The following is a 23,513-nucleotide window of genomic DNA, read 5'->3' as shown; positions in this document are numbered from 1 at the left end:
GAGGAAGATTTCGGGAATGTTCTAAATGTTAATATGCGTGAATGTTTGTACACTCCAGTTGTCAAAGTCACATGATAAGAAGATAGGTGGGACTAATTTTTTTCCTTGGTGTGTATCTATAAAACAAATCCCACCCTATTAACATTTTAAAGTACGATAAACGATTTTTTCGACATTTAAGTCCAAAATGGGGGGGCTTACTAAAATAGAACCAAAAGATCATTTTTGCTTAGTAACACCCTTTGTCAGAATGGGTTCTTTTATGGTGTTTTTTGTGGGAACTGGGCGTAACGGGCTTCTGGAGTGGCTCAAAAAAAATGCTGCGTGAGGAAATAAAAGGATATGATCTTCCTAAACCATCTTCCCCTGTTTGGTCATAAATCTACAAAAAAAAACCCCCCGTAAAGAGAAACACTTATCATTCCCCCCATTCCCCTTCCTTTAAAAAATAAATTTGCGAAATTCCTCAATGGTCTTTGGCGCTGATTACATAAGTGACACTGGGTAATCCGTTTTTTAAAACCAAATTTTTATTAAAAAAAAAAAAAAAAAAAAACGTCCAGCCCCCCTTGCTGAAAAGGATCTGACTTTTTTTCTACCTGTGGGCTCTGTGTTTACAGTGATCAAAGTGTCCTTAATGTTCATTTCTTGCAGAGACTGATCATTTCGCTTCATAAATCACGACCACAGGGATTCATTTTGTGTTGCCTGTATAGGCTTTTTTAACTCGGAAAGTGCGGTAGCTGTTGACTTGCATTTTAGTGAATCACCAAAGACCACAGTTTCAGCTTACGCATCTTCTTTACTGATATATTGAAGAAAAATTTTTGCAACTAACTAACGTTTTCCCCCCCGCCTGAGTTGGGTAAAATCCTGGGTAATTTACATTTTGGGTGTAAACTATCCTTTTAAATTGAATTTGGTAAGTCTTCGGTATTTAATTGTTTACGGGTCTTTACCACACACTATCCCTGTGTGCCCGTTTTGGGGCCAGACTTGTGTACCTGTGCCCCGAGTGTACGTGATGCGTTTTACCCCCGAGATACTCTGTTGCAGCAAAGATTCTCCGCTGATCTCTTTTGCTGAGGCTTCAGCATGCCTCTTTATCTAGGCTGACCTCCACACAGCTTCCTTTTAACAAATGAAAGAATTACGATCAAAGGACAGGTGGTAAATCTTTGAGGACCCTGCTGATAAACTGCACGTCACAGTGATAGGCTTTCACACAGATTAGTGAAATCATGTTGAGCAATAATCATTCTCAGCAAGACGCGATCAAAGTGAATTAACTCATCGTCGTCGTCGTCGACCTCTTCATCATCTGACTCAGTCATGGTTCTGGAATGTTCCGTGTTTATGGCAGAAATCATAAATGAATACAAAAGATTCAGTGAAATAATGACATAAATATGAGGAACACAGCAACAGATGATTTTTTGAAGAATATCCTAGCAACTCTTTGCAATTCAGTGAACTTGAATGGTGACCAAAATAGACAACCATTATAAATGCATTTTTAAAAAAAAACGTCCAAATCTACTCCACTCTATTCAACTCCATACGGACAGGTTTATGATATTTTTATGGTGCTTTTCGTTCCTTTTGAATCTGACATAACCTGGTTTCTCCACTCACTTTTCCATTTTACTGTAAGAAAGGTGGCCAGTATAAATTGTTTTGTTCCATTGAAGAAACAAGGCTAAACAAGGGTGATGACAGATTTTATTCAGTTATGTTCAGGTGAAACAATTTCTTACCTGGCTTTTTTAATCTAGCCAGAGTTAAGTCTGTTTGATGATTAATCGATTTGTCTGTTGAGTTCAGTTGATTTTTCTTCATTATACGGTAACAGCGTAAGAGGGTTGTCTCCTCCATACTCTAATCACAAACAACAAAATCCTCACATATCTGTATTCTGTGATCGTAGCCGATGCAGCACAACAGAGGGCAATTACTTTTCAGGAGTCTTTTGTTTTTTCCTGCAGGATTTTTTCTCATCCTCATCGTTTTCTCTCCATAGGAATTAAAAAAAATAAAAATAAATAATAATAATATATATCTTGCCAAGAACTAGCTTGGAGCAGAATCACACACACTTGAACTTTGATTTGAAGATCTGAAGTAAATAAAAATCAAGTAAGAGTTGGCCAAAATTATTTTACTTGTCGTTGAAGGATTACAGATGAACAATTACAAGTCATTGGTTATAAATATGAAAACAATATATTTAATGGTAAATAATTTATAGAATATACACTCTCCTGGGTCAAAAGATTTTGTTTCGGCAATTTGTTTGTTTTGTTTTTTGTGAATCTCTTCTGCTCACCAAGGGGGATGGATTTATTTGATCAAAAATGCAGTAAAAAAGAGTCTTCAAGGGCCACATGACCCTTCAGAAATGATTTGCTGCTCAAGAAACCACTTTTCTGATTATTTTCATGTTGAAAACAGTTTTGTGGCTATTTGGCAAAATTTTTGTGGAAATGTTAATAACACACATTGTTTTTTAGGATCCGTTTTATAAGGTGGCGGGGGGACAGAAGAACATACTTTATTTGAAATATATTTTTTAGTTGTTATATTATAAGGGCTTGCATTTACTGTCATTTTTGATCAATATTAATGCATCCTATGGTGATGATAAAAGTATTCATTTCAGGTTTAAAAACACATTTTTTACTTGTCTTATATAATAAGTGTATTAGAGATGTAGGAGGGGTTTTTGGTTTGACAGTGGACTTTTTTTTACTTTAACTTAAGGATTAAGGGTGTAGAAGGTAAGTGTTATCCTCTAGGAAAACCAAACACATGTTTTTACCCTCACAACAGTTATGGAGTAACCTTCATGATGTGTTGCGTCATATATCGCTGTTTAACTTAGAAAGGTTTGAATGTTAACGCAAAAATGCACTGAATGGGATTTTTATTAATCGTACCATCTGTTTGGCTTCCTCTCGAATCTCTGGCATGGACAGGATGCTGTATAAAGCTCCATTCACATAGTACCGAATCTATATTTGCAAACATGAACATTTGCATGCATTGAACATTTGAATGTTTTGCATCTGAAACTTTGAAATTTTGCTCTCTGAAAGCCAATTTTTTAACTACAAGCATATGTTTTGGAAACATAATCTGTTAGGGAAAATAAAATATAATCATTTTACAATATAATCAAATGTCTTCCTATGTTTTCGCAAGAAACGCTTTAAGGCCGACAGCCCTCACTTACAGTAATTCACAATAGCTGTTTTGTTCTAACCATGAGTGAATTGAAAGATCACGACAAGTGAGAGAATGATAAAAACCCTGCTTAGCAAGCCATGGCAAATGAGTCACTTTGTCTTAGTACAAATGACATGTGTTTTCACTAACAGCATTGTATTTACTCATGTTGTCTGTACTATGACTATGAATGTGTTTATCCTCTTGTGGTTTTTCCTCACCTTCTTTGAGAGTGACAGAAAGCCCCAATAGGACACTCTACTCAGAAGACCAATAGAGTCAATCACTGATTCTACGAAATTAGGGAACATTAAACATAAAATGGCCACGATTCTGCGAAAAGAGATTATTTCTGGACACGAATGTACGTGCAGAGGGGTGGGGATGCCATATAGAGGATGGAATATAATGTTGTGAAATGATGCTGACTTACTCTCTGCTGTGGTGACACAAGGAGAGTTCCATGCGCATGTTATAATAAACATAGACCAAAGAAACATCTCTCTGACTCTTGTGCATTCCTCATCTGAGTGACTCTGAAATAACTTTTTCCACAACACATCTTAAAATCATTTTGAACTAAACGTATGGTTATAAAAGCTTTGTACACAATTACGACACAATTACGACAGTTTCATATTTGATTAACTTTGCATTGTTGATTGAACTGAATTAAATCAGAACAGTTTTGGAACGACATGTGGGTAAGTGATTAATGACACAATTTTCATTTTGGGATGGAGTATCCCTTTAAGGTTTTTAACAATATTTTACTGGCAGTATTCTAGAAAGGTGGTAATACTTATTCTATATGATCTCACAGCTGCTTTTGATACCACTGATCATGGCATTTTATTGCGAATTTGTGATTGTGATTGGAAAATGTTGTTGGTATTAAGGGTACAGCCTTAGATTGGTTTTTAGTCATATTTAAAGGACAGGTATTTTTCATTTTGAATTGGGAATTTGTGCTCTAAATCAGCTAAATTACATAGTGGTGTGCCACAGGGTTCTTTACTTGGGCCTATTTTATTTTCATTGTATATGTGCCCATAAGGCTCAGGTTTTCATATATACAATATTTTGTATAATCTATACACAAATGATATTCATTAATTTATTCCAATTGATCCAAAAGGCTTCCAATCCTTTGATGAACTTGTACAGTGCTGGGTTTTTAAGGGCCTTTTCTGTGGTTGCTCCTCGCTTATGGAACTCTCTTCCATGCATTTAAAATCTTCTGTGGATGATTTTAAGTCTAGTTTGAAGACATATCTCTTTAGTATAGCTTTGAGATCTGATTAGAGTGAACAGGATCAATTAAGTTCAAGTTAATCAATTAAGTTCAACATTGTTTAATAGTTTAATATTATTAATAGTTGATTGCACTATTAAGTTTTAGTTTTTAAATTAATTAAAAAAATTAATGATTAAAAAAAAAAAAATCAAGAAAAAAAATCAATTATTCTAATTTTTAGAGAGATAATTTTTTCACTTCTAAAAATAAGTTTTGAGGTGCTGAGCAAATTCAGTAGGGAATATAATAGTGTAGGCTTGATTCTACATTTCAAACGTTTCACAAAGGGAGTGAAATCTATATGGTTCACTTGCAAGACAAACTTTTTAAATCCAAAGCTGACAAAAGCGTTCTTTTTTGAGAATCGTCTGACGTAAAAAGGACTAAGCTAATTGGCGTCTTCAGTATTCACTGTATGTCACTGTATTTAGGAAGGCGGTGAACAAACTCAAATAGCACACCTTGTTTGTGCATATAGTGGTTGAGCAATTACTGATTTACCTCATGGTTCTCATGTCCCAGGAGCTCCGTCAGGACTTTCAGGACATGCTTGGCCTCCTCTGCGCATTTCTTCTTTCCTAAAACGTAAGACACGACAATAAACAGTGCACTCCTTATAGTTTATTTAGCCTATCTGTTTACTTTAGAAAATCTAATAAAAAAGTGCTAACAAACTAAACCGAGGATGATCAGCAACAATGCAATTGTTTACACATATTTTGTTGCTAAGTATTGATTAATAGATCATTGTGGCAGTGTATCTGTTACCTTGAGTGCGCAGACAGAGGTTCATGAGGAGGGAGATGGCATATTCAAGCGTGTAGTCTGACAGACAGTCGGAGTCATGGAGCTCTTTGACCAACCAGCCAATCAGACCGTCTCTGATCATAGCGGACTGTTGTGCTCGCCTGCACACAGCAGAATATTCAGAAACACTAGCCAATTTTGAGGCGTTTAAAACATGCTGTGTTGGAAATCCTTTACCTAATTTGGTGTTCCCAGTCAAAAGTTGCCCAGTCATGTGGTATATTATCACCAAATCTTGGATTCAAACTTCTTGTCAAGTTTTAATTAGCAATTCATTTAATTTAAATTATTTTAATTAGCACAGGTTTCATATTTATTCTTGGAACTGATTGATTCTATTGCGCTTATGCAAAGCATAAGTATGGTTTAAATTTATGTGCTTATACTTTTTGAGTGAAAAATGCCTTATTTGGATAATTATGGTGATACAAAGTCAAAAACTGAGGTACATCAAATCAATGAGGCCTAGGATCAGTCAGTTCCAAAAAGAAATACTTGAAATCAAATAATTTGATAAAAAAATAATAATAAAATCCAATATATAGTAATAATAGAGCATGATAAGATATTTATAAGCAATTTTTATGTATGCTGGTCATTTTTGAAGAATAAAAAGTGTAAAATGGAAGAAAAAAAAGGTTGTAGTACAATGCGATAAAATGATAATTTCCAGGAAAAATAAAAATTATATATATATATATATATATATATAGATATATATATATATATATACATATATATATACACATACACACACACACACATACATACATACATACATATATATTATGTTTTTAGTTTTACCTCAACCAAAAACATATTTGGTAGCTGTATCGTTCTAAACAATATATGATTAAACACAAATTTGAGTCATTATTATTATTATTGTTTTTATTTATTGGTATGTATTATTATTAGTATTATTTTTTTATTTTTGCGCTATATCATTTTTACTGTTTTTTTATTACTTTTTTGCATTTTTATTTTTTTATTATATTTAAAACTCTGATGGTGCAGCAGAGTTTTACACACTTTCTAAAGAGAGGAACAACTGAAAACACATTATTACAGTTTGTAGGTTTATAAACATTTATTAACAAATGGCGCACCTGAGGCTGAGTTTCTGCAGCGCTCCAAGGACATTTTCTCGAGTTACAGACTCTTTCTCTTCAGTCTTCAGACAGTCGAGCAGAAACCTCAGTAAAGAGGGCATCTGAGACAGGTACATGCGTCCTGGGCGTGATATAGTGCATGAGACCACGATAAACACATTTCGGAAAATAAAGACAGAGATTTATACACAATTTATACAGTGGCAATTTTGTGAAAATTCTGCTCAAGATTCTTGAGAATTGAGAATAAGTGAAAAAAAAACATTTTGCTCAAAACAATATCAAATGTCCAGTTTAAAACCATATTGGCTTATATCTGCCAAACAGAAAAAAGGTGGGGTCACATAAGCAAAATTTCTATTAAAATGTAACAGCACAAAAGGTCTGATGTCAATAATGACATCAAGATAACGAAAACGAATGTAGTTTAGCGTTCAAAACGACAAATCCATGTGGCCAATATGATCTTGTGGGGAATTATTTTGCCCTTTTCTGAATGAAATTTACATGATTTGACCAAACAACAAAAAAACAGAGTTTGATTTAGGGTCAGAATTTTGATTCTACCCCACACAGTTCGGAAGTTACGCAAAAAACTGTGCATATTATAGCACCACCTAGAGGATTGGAGGTTGGTGTGTTTTTATGATTAGCGAGTGGGATCTTATAGCATCCCGTCAAGCTGGTTTATTCTCTGATACACATAAAGGTCACATTAGCAATTTATTATTATTATTGTTTATTCCTGTTGAGATAGATTTATTCTGTGATAATTCACTGAATAATCGCAGCTTAAGTTCGAAAAAGTAGGTTTTTCATAAAATGTTAAATGCCCCAAAAAGTTTGAAGGGGAAATAAAAATCCACATGCACAACTGATTCAGCGTCAGAATTTGTATTCTAGCCTGTTACAAAAAAATCCGCACACTATAGCGCCACCTAGAGCGTCGGAGGGATGTGTATTTATGACTAATGGGTGGGATTTGGGACCATCCTACCAAGTTTGTTTACAGCCTCTGACACACAAACTGGTTTAAGGAAGAAAAAGAAGACTGGAACAAACAAAACCAGAATTCTCTGCTTGAAGCAAAGACATTTTTGTGAGGAATCATTTTCACTTACCACCACACAAAGAGGCAAAGGCATTGATGAGTCGTGACATATACTGTCTGACAATCTCATTTTTGGATTTCATCAGATGAAGAACAGTTTTCTGTAAAGTAAACAAAACCAGCTTTTATTATTTTTTATTTTCTTGCTTTTTCATATGGCTTTTGGCACAATTAGTTCTTCCTTAATGTGAAAAGGACTATTTTGTCTTCCTTCTAAGTTTATTCTTGATTTTAGTAACATGATCTATTGTCTTTCAGCCTGCACAAAAACTGAAAGGTGAGCTAAAAGCATGTGGGACTCGACTGCCTTAAGGAACTTGCTGACAATGACTGGAAATTATGAGTCAAGATGTCATGTTATCTGCTAAAACCTGATCATCCACATTCAGGTTCATTCTAAATACCTGAAAACGACTGACGGTAAACACGTTTTAGAAAAGGAATACGTCACAGACAGCTCAAATTGTTTTAAATGCTCTAATCGCTTTGATGTAAGTGTATTCATTCTGAACCGCAAAACAAAAATGTATCAAATTCTGGATAGAAATGCAATTTAAATATATTGGAATTTCATAAAAGGGTCTATTTTCAAAAACAGTTTAGCCATGAATTTGACTACAATACTAAAATATCCTAATTAGTATAACTAGTATTTTCAAACTGTAAAATTATTCTGAGTGAGTATATATATATATATATAGATATTATATATATATATATATATATATATATTATATATATATATATATATATATATGTATATATATATATATATATATATATATATATATAAAACTTCCCGACAAGGGTTTTGTAATGTACCTGTTTGGAACTGTAGCGCTCCAGAACATCATTGCTAATGAAGGCTTGCAAAACCGTGTCTCTTTGCTCACCATGCAGAGATCTGGTTAACCTCTGGAAAGTAACAACAAAATTGGCATGCAATGTGAAGACAAATGTATGTGTCTCAATGTGCATCCTAAAGGACATGAAATACCTCAAAGTTGGAGATAAAACAACAAAATATCTCCTACAAACTCTTCAGTTTAAGGGACTCACAACTGAATTTTGACCATGTACATGCTGCAGTAGTCTATAGCGTGTTTGACCAATATTAACAATATCAACAGACTGTAGCAATTATGGTATTGTGTCAGATACGATGGGATACATCAGTGATGTGTTTAGCTCACTAACAGTAATTCTGAGTTACCCAGCGCAAAGCTTGAAGCAGCAAAGCCTTCAGTTGATCTGATCCATTCACTAGGTCTTTCTTCAGCTTCTCGTAGTCAAGGGAAGGCAACAATGGCACCTCTTTGGGCCTCCTGACAGCAGGAAATACAAGGATGATAAATCAGCGCCCGAGATCTTGCTCATCAGGTTACTGATGGGAATCTTTCTATCTCTGGGATCACATTTTGTTTCCATAGTCTGGTATGTTTGCATTTATAGATTTACTTTTGAATGCTCTGACAAGTATACGATGCTAAAGGTAACAAGCTATGTAAGATATTAATTAAAAAAGTTTGAAAATGTTAAAAAAAAAGTACAAATTGATAATTACACTTTACCCTGGTTTCTAAAGACTGTCAAAAATGCAATTATTTAATTCTATTCACGGCAACAGATTTTACAGAAAGAAAGAAATCTGGATATTGGATTATTGTGAATAAAATAAAATAATTAACAACATGTACTTACTATAGGGTTTCGGTTTGGTTTAGGCAAACTATGCAACTGACTTTTCTATAATTACTAGTTATTACTACAGTAAGTGATACAAGGACACTTTTTTTTTGTTCTGGTTTCTTCAGATATTTTTCAGATTTAAATATATTCTAAAAATATTAATGGGGTATAAAAACAAGACACCATAAACTTATCGTAATTATAGTAATTAACAGAAAAAAAAAATCCAGAGAATATTATTTTTAACATATAATATTTTCTATAAAAAAATTTCTTTAGGATACTAACAATTATTAAAATTTGCCTTTTCTTATAAGGATATATAACAATATATATATATAAATATAAAATATATATAAATATAATATAATATTATAATAGATTATATATATAATATATATATATATATATATATTTTTTCATATATATATATATATACACAAAATAGAAATAAATAAAAAAACACAAATGTATAAATAAATAAAATGTGAAAATCCCTGATCTATATCAAGTTACCAAATGTTTAGCAGACATACCTGTTAGCTAAGATGAGATTTTCTACAAATCTTTTTAATCAATCAATCAAAAAAAACAAAACACTTACTCAGGTGCGACTGATGCTCGCAGCATTGAGGAAGCCTAAACGAAGAAAAAAAAGAAAAACAAAATGTCAATGGAATGTGCTGAAACATTGGCTTGCAAATGAAAATAAAATGCCTGTGTGTTGGTGAACTTTTATTTAGTATAGTTGGTTATTCTACAGTATGTGAGTATTCACGTTGTTGCAGTAATAAACTAGCATGCGTTCTACAATACAACAGTTGTGAGCGCATGCAGTGCCGTGGGGTTATGTGTACATATAGTGCATGCGATGAATGACCTGAAACAAATGAATACCCTGTTCACAAAGCGGGGAGGTTGGAGGAGGGTGTTAGTGAGAGGAATGCATCACGCTCATTATCTGCGCTGCACCTGCAGGGTCTAATTTCCAACTGAGCCCAAGAGCGCTGCAAATTCTGGCATCTCAAAGATGCAATTAGAAGCCGTTCCTTGTTGGAGGCTTACACCGAAACAAGCGAGAAGGCGGATCATGTGAGCACAAACTCAGGCAAGTGGTTACCCATCACTTGGAGTGTGAGAAATGGTGATATCAGTCTGATTTAAAGTATGCGGGTAAGATACGTGAGGCCAAATTTCCTGTCAAATATAAACATCCTTCTTTAAGGGCTGTGTGAGTCACGCTAGTTTAACTTCAAACTGGTTTGAGGAAATGTTCCGGATAGCCAGAGTTGTGTATACGAACATTCTCAAGTTTGGCAAATCTTAAGTATTTGCTCTAAATATTTGCAGTTTGTAGGCGTAAGTGGATTTCAAAATGACAAGGGTTTGAATTTTACGACTGTATCCTGTTCCAGAGAAGGATTACATGTTTTACATGTACGTCAAAACTATTGACTATTAAAACTATTGATTCACTGTCTTTTTTTTTTTTTTTTTTTTTTATATAAATAAAGCAATTATACACTACCAATCAAAAGTTTGGAATCATAACTTTTTAAATGTTTTTGAATGAAGTCCCTTCTGCTCACCAAGGCTTCATTTATTTGATCAAAAAATACAGAAAAAATAGCAATATTGTAAAATATAAGTAAGGAATAATTGACTCCGGGTCGTTGAATTATTAGATGCCATGATGAAAAGCGGAGTGTGCATTATTTTTTCTAAAAATTCAACGGCCCGGAGTCAATTATTCCGCTTATACTACGATTACCACACCTCAAGACATCGATCCGATGATTTATTTAAAGGGATTCGTCCGGTTTTTGTACTTAAATAGCTATCATGAGTAGGACTATTTCTTCCGCATCTCATCCAATGCCTCTTTTGCTAGTACCAAAACGTGGTTTTAAACTGGTAACGGAGGCTTGAGACGTTGATAGCATTATAATGCAGTTATTAATGCAGTTATTAGAAAGAGAGCGAGAGCGACAGAGACACAGAGAGAGAGAGAGAGAGAGAGAGTAATGTACCTCTGTGTGTCTCTTAACACTCTTCTGCTGCAGCGTCTCTAAACAGCGCTGTTATTACATCGCTAGTGAGAAATGTCATGTGTAGAATTTAAGTTGCTACACTGTATAGACTAACTGATAAAATCATCAGGGCAGCACTGACAACACCTTTGTGTGCAAACTGCGTGATCATTATTATAGTTTTACTATGTGAAGTGATATGGACTGTAATGCGGTCAAGAGAGCTGCCTGGAACTACGTTCACCGTGCGTTTCCCAGAAAATAATTGCACACCCCAAATTGATGGGGGATGTAATTGCAAAACATCCCCCATATTGCCTTCGTCAGCCAATCAGATTCAAGCATTTAACGGCCCCGAAGTATAATTTAAAATAACTACTTTCTATTTGAGTATGTGTTAAAATGTAATTTATTCCTGTGTATTTTCAGCATCATTACTCCAGTCTTCAGTGTCACACGATCTTCAGAAATCATTCTAATATGATGCTCAAGAAACATTTCTGATTTTTTTTTTCAATGTTGAAAACAATTTTTTTTTGGTTAATCTTTTTTTGAAAACATGACACTGCCATTTAAAAGTTTTTTGTTATTGTTGGGTTTTTTTAGTAATAATTTTATTCAGCAGGGATGCAATAAATGTATTATATTATCATATTGTTTTTTTCCCGTCTTTTAAATAATCTGCAACTTACTGGCATCAGATATAAACACACACACACACACACACACACACACACACACACACACACACACACACACACACACACACAGCCTACATTTACATAGTAGCATGCCAACTTTTTTCAAAAACAGGAAGAAGGAAGAACTTTGCACAAAAGAAATTAATATTACACAAAAAAACAAAAAATAAGTAATTTGCTGATGATGTATCCCAGTTCAAATTCATTCACCTTTATGAAAACAAGTCTTATTATCAAAAAAAAAAAAAGGTTTTAAGGATGTAATAATTACATTTATATAATTATTATTATTATCATCTTGCTAAAATATCTTTACAACAAATTGAATGTAAAAACCTTTATTGAAAAAAAAAAAAAGACTTGTTTTGAAAGAGTTGAATACATCATCACCAAATGATTTATTTATTTTTTGGTGTATTATTTTACGTATTCTGTGCTGAGGGCAAAGTTTTTTCCTTTTTTCTTCTCCACTGCCCAGTGGCTCAAGTTTCTGAACAAAAAGTTAAAAAAAAAGACTTGTTTTGAAGAGGCACGCTGATATGTAAATGTAGGCGGTCCTGTGTTTTTTTTTTTTTATCTGACGCCAGGAAGTCGCAGATTATTTAATTAGAGTTATGACCCATTCAATCCTATGACCCATACTGAGTGTATGTCCTTGCTGTGACAGTTTTGTATGTATACTGCTCACTCTGGGGAACTGTAGACAAGTGAAACACGGTATTCAAAGTAATCAGTGTTATGTGCTTCCTTTGGGATTCACCTACATGTACATGACTGTCAGACAAAGCATAGGATTCTTAAGAGTGAACAAGGACGTTCGTCCCATGACACTAGGGCGATCTAATGGGAACTAGATGAAGTAGAGGGCTTTGGGACAAAATACAAATGAGGAAGAGGACAGGCAGGGCTCATGGTCATACAGGCAAGACCAGGGATGCAGGAAGAAAGATGACAAAAACATTCAGCAACTTACATATCCATCATCATAAGGACTCACAGAGCAATATCCCTTCATGAACAGACGATCAGACACACACAAACACACAGAAGATATGATTGAGGACACGCTAGCTGCAAAAGCATGTTTAAATATCTAAACATTTTAGGCAATGGCAGATTATCCCACCGCTATGTGACTCTTTATAGGGTCCCAATGTGAAAAATGTTGGGTTTTGTAGGGAAAATGTTGCAAACCAAAACATTTTGGGTTGCTTAAAGTTACTAAATCATGATAGAAACTGAAAACAAAACATAAAATACGTATCATAAAAGCAATAGATTAAAAATAAAAAATATAAATCCAGCTACAAAAATTCAGTGAATAATGGTAAATGTGAAAGCCATTCAAAAGTTTTGTTTAAAAAATGTGAGACACACACAAAAACACGTAATGTCAAGAAATATAAGATAAATCATACTGTACTTAAAAAGCTTATTTTAGATTTTTGTCATCGTGACATTACATTTATGACATTTACTGTAAGCACATTTCCCTGCAAATTTTCAAGATCATAATCTATAATAATCTCATTGTTACAAAACTGCATTGTCACTCAATATATAAAAATTGTCATTAGCGTAATGTAATTAAAATAATTGAAAACGACAGATTATGGTAGTGTTTGTCACTTTAAATTTTGATGATTTTATTTAATACACACACACACACACACACACACACACACACACAAAAATTATATTGTTACAGTAATGAATCACCATTGAGAATAATGACAATGGATTTGTTTTTTTTTAATGCAAAAACACGTGGAACAGTGGTCAAACGTGTTCTTCTAACATATTTACAAAAATACAAAAAAACTAAAACGCTTTGGAATGCAAAAACTTGTTCTGTGTAAACATCCTTAAGGCTTTTTTCAGACAGGAAGGAATTTTTTCTTTTTTTTTTTCCTTTTCGGGAATAATACAAAACAATGACAAAGCACATTTGCAAGTGCTTTGAAAATGAATTCAAATCTGATTAGAAATGGGTCCCAGCGTGAACAGTCAAATCAGATTTTAGAGTGTTGCATGTGTGCAAATCCATATGCAATGTGCAAGTAATGACAGAGTGAATTTAAACTGAGTTAAAGAAGATTTATCACGACGGACGTTTCTGCGCTCTCAAAAATGACAGCTACATTCGAGTTCAACTTGACAGCATGTCTGGGTCATATTTCTATGGAAGAAAATTTTCATCACAGAATAAATAAATTAAAAAAAGGTCATTGTGAGGTAATTTCACAATCCTGGCTTTTTTTTTTTTTTTGTAATTCTAAGAAGAAGAAAAAGTGAGAACTGCGAGATACAAACGCCTTCTGAGAAGAAAAGTCTGAATTGTGATATATAAACTCACAGTGAGTGAAATGTGAGATAAAACGTTGAAATGACCTTTAAATTGGATTCTGTATTTGCAAAATACTAAAGAAATGATGGAGTGTGGATGTTTTAAAAAGCCAAATGCATATGAATATATTGTCTGCGATCTGTGAAGGCAGTGACTCACAGTGCCAGGTCTGGTGAAGTCCACGCTCTGAGCAGCACTCTGTCTCATGTGACCGCTGAAGAGCCGCATGCACACGCCCTGCAGGTACTCTGGGGAGATCTGCAAAACATCCCCCATATTGCCTTAAGCATTGTAGGAGAATTTTCTGCATTGCTGGAATTGTGCAGATAATGTGTGAGTTGAGGTTTGCTTGCCATCTTTCCACGGACTGTGGCCTCCAGTGAATCCACCAGCTCGGCCGTGACTCCGATGAGGCTGTGATGGTCGGCCTGCAGCTTAGCGAATCTCCTCATGTGGATGGCCGACTTCCTTTCGGCCTCGGTCAGATGGAGCTGCATTTGCTGAATTGCTTCTGGGAGACCAAACACACACACACTGTCAAATAAGGGGCTGGTGAACACGCATGATGCAAAAGAGCCACATTTCCCCTACAATCAGCATCCAAAAGGAACACAAAAATCTGATTTTCCTCAGGTTATGTTATAAACATGACAATATTTAGAACAAAAAAGAAGCATATTTTTGTTTGATGACCATTTACAAAGGAAAAACAGTTAATCTTATGTTAAGCTTATTAGGGACAAAATTAGACATACTTTATTTAAAATATGAAATTACACAATATTATCAGTTATTATATTAAGATAAAACAAATTTAATTATTATCCACAGTAACATGTAATTATGATTTACAATGTGACTGGAGATTCAGGATTAAAGTTACTTCCCATATTTTGTAAACAATGATATTTTTATACTTTTATTTTATGTTACAAAAAATACATTATATAATTTTATGTCACATTATGCCTTCAAGATAAAAATATTTAGAACAAAATCCCAACATTTGTGTAACACAGCATTTTCAGAGATGTAATATGTTAATAAAACAGCTAAATAATACTATTATTAGGGATGAGATTATAAGTATTTTAATATTATTGGATTATATTATATTATATTATTACCCATTTTCTGAACTATGATTTTTTAAAATCATTATTTAATTCATATCATGTTAAAAAACATTTAGAACAAAACAAAATGTTTTTGTGTTTGACAGACACATAATACTCAAGGAAAATTACTAAATAACACCAATATTGGAGAAAATTATACATATTTATTGCATATTTAAAATTATTATATGAAGATAAAAGTGCAATTGTTACCCATGTAATGTGTAATTGTGATTTACAATGTACAAGGTATTAGGGATTAAACTTTACTTCCCATGTGACCAATACATTTTTTATGACTTATTATTTTCAAAAATCATTATTTAATTTATATCACATTATGCCACCAGTATATACTGTATATTTAAATAGTTTATTTAAATAATTAAATTATTACATTATAGTATTTGAAAGTAAAATAAATGTCATTATTACTCAAAGCAAAGTGTAATCATGATTTACAATGTGACTGGAGATTCAGAATTAAAGCTACTTCCTCTAAATGCCACACCCAATGACTTTTTATGACTTTTACAGTCATTTGTAATTATTGTTAAAATATATATATCTTCATGATTATTTTCAAAAATTATTATATATCAAGTATTTAGAGCAAAACTGTAATGTTTCTGTGACTGGTGTTGTTTCATATGCAATAAAAACAGCGAAATAATCCAGTTATTAGGGACAAAATATACACGTCTTAATTAAATATTCAGTTAATTATTATCTAATATTATAATTTAGTACATTTTGTATCATGCCTACAATGCTACGTTAAAAATCTAGGAACTGCATCAGAATAGTTCACCTTTGTTGCCCTTTGCACCTTCGTTCTGGTTTCGTGGTGTTCAGGAGTCATACCAAAAAGTCATTGTTCATCTTGATGGTTTAATGTCAACGTGTGTCCCTGCCCTCAAACTACATCAAGCAAAAACATCCCAGTTTGCTTACAAAAACAACATTCACAGCCCATTGTTCTGACGTAACATTAAAATGTACATTTTATGACAATGAACAATGCGTTTTGGCCCTTGAGATATGTAATTATTACACAACCACAATCCTCAGCCTTTCCTATATTACAAAAGAGATTCTGACATTAACTGGTAAGGTGAACTCTTTGTAAAGTTGCAATTGTTTGATATCGAAATTCAAAGGTGCACTGTTCCTGTTCCAAATTACTCACCCCCAACTTTTAAACGCTAGTGTAAACATACACTATACAAAAATACTGAATATTATAATAATATAATTTTGCATTTGTGTTTTATGAAACTTTTGAATCCTTATGTAATATGTTACCTCCATGCTCTGACACATTTATGCATTAAAGGCTACTGTTATGTCGACCTGTAAACACTTTGAAATGCATCTTCAAATTGTTCACAATATTTAGTTTATAGTTTTACATTTCTGTCTTGATAGCTTTTACTTCCCCTTTTTCATCCGCATGGATGTCTACTAAAGAAAAGCCACATAAAGAAGCATCTGCAATGAGATCAGAACCGCAACATTTCAATAAGGTTTAATGATTCAATAAAGGTTAATCATTTTCAATGAGGAAACCTCTTTAAGATGGGACACATTTAATTATTACCCACAGAAATTAATAATCAATGTGACTGGAGATTCAGGATTAAAGCTGCTTCCTCTATAGCAGTTGTATTACCAACCTTTTTTTTTTTTTTTAACCAAGGAACGTGTTTTTGATCAGTAAAAAATGTTGCGGCACACTGAAATATAGCAAAATTGCACAAATATGCATTGCTTCAAAAGGCATATTAAAAATTGATATTATATTAAAAGCCACTGTACCAAGTCTGACTATGCTGTGTTTAATTATTAAAAAAAAAAATGTTTTTACATTTCAGGATACAAAACAGCAGTTCTTCTCCACTCTTCAAACACACACACACACACACACACACACACACACACACACACACACACACACACACACACACACACACACATTAGCCTTAATAGACAGTGTTTCTTGAGTAAATAAAACACTGTTTATTCAAACATCAGTTCTTTATTTACCCTTGCATTGTGAACAAGCAGAGATCTGTCTCCAGACTGTGTGTGGGGCTTCATTCTGAATGAAGTACGTTGTTCTTTTCTCTTTTTTGTTGTTGTTGTGTAATCACCAATTGAAGTAGTTTTATTTTATATTTCACTCCTATTTAATTATTTTATTTACTATATATTTTTATATACTTTTTATTTCTAAGGGTTTTACACTACAGGCCTGTAAATCATAATTATATAATGATAAAAGAAATAAACGTGCCTCACAATATACACAAAAAGGATACATATAAAGTCAGAAGCCTCGGTGTGTTTGAAGCTTTCAGAGTCACTGAGAGAAACTTCTCCAGCTTTTCTCTCAACTCTGGCATCCAGGAATCCTATGATCCGGTAAAAACAATGACAACACATTGAAACCTCTTCTGCATCAAGCAAGTGCTCAGTGTACATGAGGTTTATCATATGGAATAATATGATTTTTTCAGTATGCAACAATATGACGCACCTATAAGAAAGTGTACCCCCAGTATATCCTGTTCTAAGAACTAACCTCAGTTTTAGAGAGAGATTTTTTTGCAATTTTGGTGATTGGTATGTTGTACCTGGAAAAGCTCCTGGAAGGACGGGTGTACCGTGGGATTAGGGACGAACGGCAGGGCGTAGAACGGCAGGAATTCAGTGGTCTGGCTCAGTGCCGCCCCTCTGGTCTCCAGATAGTGCTTGAAATGTGTGATCCTGCTCTCCAACTCTCCTTTATCCTGTATTAAACAAATACATTTTTACATAAAAAAGAGACTGCATCTTGACTGAAAGCTAATACCATGTCATTCAAATACTGATTCAAGTCATGCATTTGACTGAACCAGAGCTTTGCCTGAATGTTTTAGTTTATGAGGACATCTGTTGGTCAAGCAGAATACATGCATCATAGATCTGTCTGTTCGGTTCATTTAAAAAAGAAGATCATTTTATTAGTATTCCCAACATTAAAAACACACTTACGTGACTTCCTACAGGGAATTTCAGTGGGTATATTGTAAAATGAATTTGTAAGTAGAACTCAAGTTTCTGAGCTACTGGATCAAAATCCCGAATCTCCGGAGGAATATTTTTAGCCCACAGCTCAGAGAATACCTTATAGTCGCCATCATTAAAAGAGCTGAGGAAATCGTCCTATAGAGAAAAAACAAGTTATCAAGAGGTCAGTTAACTTTTAGGTTGCTTTTCATTTATAAGTCAAAATAAACAAATAAATAAATAAATGAATAAATAAATAAATAAATAAAGTTTTCTCCGATCTACGTGTAAACATTTTTAAATGTTTTTATATATATATATATATATATATATATATATATATAATATTATATATCTATATATATAATATATATATATATATATTAGTGTGTAAACGTAAATCATAAGTATCAAGTAATGTATAAAAACTGATCATTTCAGTTGCTTTTCACTTTTCAGTCTTATTTAATTAAATTTAAATTCACAAATACTAAGCAGTTTGGTAGTGACAGAGATTTTCTCTTATCATCATGTAATTTTTTATTAAAATACTTATATATTATAAATTATATATACAATCTAAATACATTATATGTGACATTTAAACTACACTAAAATGCTTGAGATGACGGTAATAAGCAGTGTTGGGTACACTGATTTTGTAATAATAAAATGTACACGATAAAAAATTCTGATGTCTTATGAAAAAGTGCAAACGTTTTGGAATTTCAGCTAAAAAGCAAAAAGAATAATAAATATAATAATAATAATAAAAGATACAATTAAAAGGTTAAATGAACTTTCGATTATATGTTTATAACAAGATTATAATAAAGCAAGCTAATCTGTAAAAAAAAAAAAAACACTACAACACACTGATTCTGTGATGTAAAAATTGTACATATAAATATCACATTTTATGATTTTTAAACAGGGCAATTCTGGCTAATAACACTAACAAACAGGAAAAGGTAATTAAAGAGACAAATTAAAAGTTCAACTTTTGTTGCTATATTTTTTTTTTTAGAATTATATCAAAGCAAGTTAATTTAATAAAAACACACTGCAAGTTGTCATTTCATGCTATTGTTGAATGAACGAGGTCAGCCTCACGTGAATGACGATGGCACTGGAGTCTCGCCGGGAGTGTCCTGCACTTCTGAGGGCAGGTTTGCCTTTGCGCTTGAGCTCCTTCTCAAACACTCTCGCAGTCTCTTCAAACTCAGCAAACCTCAGATACTGTAAATTGTTACATTATTTGTCATTGTCTGTTTATATTAGTGAAAGGTTATTTAAATAGAACGATGAAAGTGTTGGAAGCTGACCTCGTTGATCATTGACAGCAGATCACTTTCACTTGCCAGATCCTCACCCATCTTTAGAGACTTTCTGGAGCTCATTGATACACAATCTAAGAAAAAACAACAACAACAACAAAAACATTCATTTTAATACTGGGATACTGTGACAGAAAACATCAGATCTCAAGATCTGCCAAATACTTATATTACATGTTAAAATCATATCAGATGCTGATATTACATGTTAAAATCATATCAGATGCTGATATTACATGCTAAAATCATATCAGATGCTGATATTACATGCTAAAGATCATATCAGATGCTGATATTACATGCTAAAAATCATATCAGATGCTGATATTAACACATGCTAAAATCATATCAGATGCTGATATTACATGCTAAAATCAATATCAGATGCTGATATTACATGCTAAAATCATATCAGATGCTGATATTACATGTTAAAATCATATCAGATGCTGATATTACATGCTAAAATCATATCACATGATGCTGATTATTACATGCTAAACATCTAAAGATCATATCAGATGCTGGATAGGTTACATGCTAAAATCATATCATGGCTGATATTTACATGCTGATATTACATGCTGATAATTTCTTTAAAATCATATCAGATGCTGATATTACATGCTAAAATCATATCAGATGCTGATATTACATGCTAAAATCATATCAGATGCTGATAGTATCAGTGCGGATATTGTGCTAAAATCATATCAGAGGCTGATATTACATGCTAAAATCATATCAATGCTGATATTACATGCTAAAAGCATATCAGATGCTGAGATTACATGCTAAAATCATATCAGATGCTGATATTACATGCTAAAATCATATCAGATGCTGATATTACATGCATCATAAAAAATCATATCAGATGCTGATATTACATGTTAAAATCAATATCAGGATGCTGATATTACATGCTAAAATCATATCAGATGCTGATATTACATGCTAAAATCATATCAGATGCTGATATTACATGCTAAAAGCATATCAAATGCTGATATTACATGTTAAAAGCATATTAAATGCTGTTTAAATGCTGATATTACATGTTAAAATCATACCAGATGCTGATATTACATGCTAAAAGCATACCAGATGCTGATATTACATGCTAAAATCATATCAGATGCTGATATTACATGCTAAAATCATATCAGATGCTGATATTACATGCTAAAATCATATCAGATGCTGATATTACATGCTAAAAGCATGTTAAATGCTGATATTACATGTTAAAAGCATATTAAATGCTGTTTAAATGCTGATATTACATGTTAAAAGCATATTAAATGCTGATATTACATGTTAAAAGCTAGAAATCGACACGAAAAACCCAACATAACCCATCATTTTCTTTACAAATAAGTGACTCGAGAGCCTTTCTTCCATCTTCAGCTCGAAGGCTAAACAAACGGGTGGTGCAGAACAAGCTAAAGTGACTCATATGTGCTGCTAAAAACACTGCACGAATCGTTCGTAAATAATGAATGCGCGTACTCGATAGCCATTTTGCAGGCGAAATCTAATAACAGAACTCACCTCACTAACGATATTTGACGCACAGCCGTCGCTGAACATATCTGATGTGTTTTCTGTCAGACCTGTAGAGATATACACGCTATAAAAGACGATCTCAGCAGGATAAACAGCAGCTGTTTGGCTAACTGCGACGGTAACCATGAGGAAGACGCTTTCTCCTAGCAACCGCGACGGAACCGCCGGATACATGTGTCGTAAAAAATATGTTGAGTTTCAGTGTAGTCCCTTTTGACAGTAGAGTTTTAAATTGTTTGTTTCTTTGTGTGAAATTATCATAATCATCAACGGCATTCCTTTTTTCATTATTTTGTGTCTTCAAGCCTCCTAAAACGAAGAACGTTAAGAACACAACACAACATACGTTTATAAATCAGTTTTATTGCTTTTTTTAAATTTATGTATTGCATTTTTGTATTTTTGATTATAATACGATCGTTTGTAATCTTTTGTTTATGTACCCCGTCCGTTTAAGCCATAATTAAACATTAAAGCGTAATATGGAAACTTTGCGTGAATTATGAATATATGGTCAAATAATATAATTTATTTTTTTTAACCACAATGTTCTACCGTCGTAAACGCGAGCCACGAACCGGATGTAGTAGTAAATCACGTGGCCGGAGGTGACGCACTTGGTTTAGCGGCATGTTTCATATTTGTGCAGAATGAGAAGAGAGTTGTTCGTTTTTGCCTCCGGTTGTTATTTTTCTATTTCTGGAACGATTCCCGCGCGCAGTAGTATATCTCGAGAAAGTGTATCATATTTGCTGAACTCGCTCATTTAAAACACCCGTGTACTGCTGTCCCTGATACCAGCGCGAGTGTTACTGTGAGGCTGCGTGAGACACTGCCATCATTATTTACATGTTAGTACAGCTCAAGCAGAGTTTTATGTGAAATATATGAGCTCCCTTTTTTTATTATTGTATTTATTTATTTCTTTTATTTTCCTGGATAAAACCTATAATCGTTTTATTTTCATTACATTTTTTTATTATTAATTTATTCATTAATTAATGTATTTATGTAATTTATTTTTTTCACCAGGATAATACTATCACCAGTTGAGGACTTTTTTTCCATTTATAGTTCAGTATATATAGTTATATATTATATATATATATAATATATATATATAGATTATAAATATATACTCTATATTTATATATATATATATATATTATTATTAAATATATAAATATAAAATCTTTATTGTCATTCATTTTTATTTCGTTTCTTCAGGATCGCGTTATTAAAGTACTTGTTTCTGACTAATAACATTTACATTAAAAGCATTACCAATACATGAATAAATAAAATTAAAAGTATACAAATTATTGCAAATAAAATGTTAAATAAGGAATGAAAATAAAAAGATTTAAACTTTTACTTAATTGTAATTTTACTGTACATTTTGATTTAATTTACTTTAATATTAATATCATATAACATATTGAAAAATTTCCATTTTTATTATGTAAAAATATTGAGGTTGGGGGGGGGTGATTTAGTTTTTGTTGTCATCTTTGTTATTTCTTTAAATGATCCATCACTGAATACAACATGAATACAATTAAAACATAAAAAAAAAAAAGTTTAAATAGAGAACGAATTTTATTAAGTAATATATTTTTGTAATGTAACTACGAAAAGTTTTACTACTAAACAATAACGTCCTGAATGGTGAAAACACACACATATTTAAAAGCTTTTTTTTGTGAGGGGACGTACCATGAGTAGAAACATGGTCTTAAAATAGCTGCTAGGATGTAGTGGTGACCAAGAAAAAGTCTTTCATCATTCTTTCCTTAATAATCGTTTTACGTTTTATTAACATCAGCAGTTGTAAAAAGTGTTGTTGTCGTTATTCTTAGTATCCCCGTTTTCACTGTGAAAGTGAGTCTTTTAAGATGGACCTGATCCTGGACGTGTACATCCAGGAAGTATCCGGTTGACCTCGGTAAGTGACAGTCGTGGTGGAGTTGTGGTTTCGACATGTTTTTGATGGTTCCGCTCATGTGGACAAGTTCAGGTGATCGCCCAGCACGCTGTTTGAGGACGGGAACGATGGGGAATACAACCCTCAGGGACGACAGACCATCCAGGTTAACACAGCAAAACACACACAACCAAA

The 23,513-nt window shown here is 33.0% G+C and overlaps 1 protein-coding gene across 1 annotated transcript; it reads right to left on the bottom strand.

Annotated features, from left to right (window-relative positions):
* Positions 1–1,090: 1,090 nt before the first annotated feature.
* LOC122133979 (lisH domain-containing protein ARMC9-like) lies at positions 1,091–21,577 on the bottom strand. Its single transcript, XM_042712486.1, has 20 exons — positions 21,380–21,577; positions 19,814–19,899; positions 19,602–19,727; positions 18,474–18,644; positions 18,074–18,229; positions 17,759–17,851; positions 16,249–16,273; positions 14,673–14,830; positions 14,479–14,577; positions 12,946–12,981; positions 9,846–9,880; positions 8,766–8,877; positions 8,375–8,467; positions 7,563–7,653; positions 6,439–6,562; positions 5,291–5,430; positions 5,024–5,100; positions 2,937–3,011; positions 1,758–1,878; positions 1,091–1,131 (listed from the first exon to the last, which is right to left on the bottom strand). Exons 2-20 carry the CDS (start codon positions 19,886–19,888, stop codon positions 1,091–1,093), a joined length of 1,848 nt encoding a protein of 615 aa, XP_042568420.1. The 5' UTR covers positions 19,889–19,899; positions 21,380–21,577.
* Between the last annotated feature and the right edge of the window lie 1,936 nt (positions 21,578–23,513).

The sequence above is a fragment of the Cyprinus carpio genome, chromosome A22, assembly GCF_018340385.1.
Source record: "Cyprinus carpio isolate SPL01 chromosome A22, ASM1834038v1, whole genome shotgun sequence".
Lineage (NCBI taxonomy): Eukaryota > Metazoa > Chordata > Actinopteri > Cypriniformes > Cyprinidae > Cyprinus > Cyprinus carpio.
This window is presented reverse-complemented; position numbering and strand designations above follow the sequence as displayed.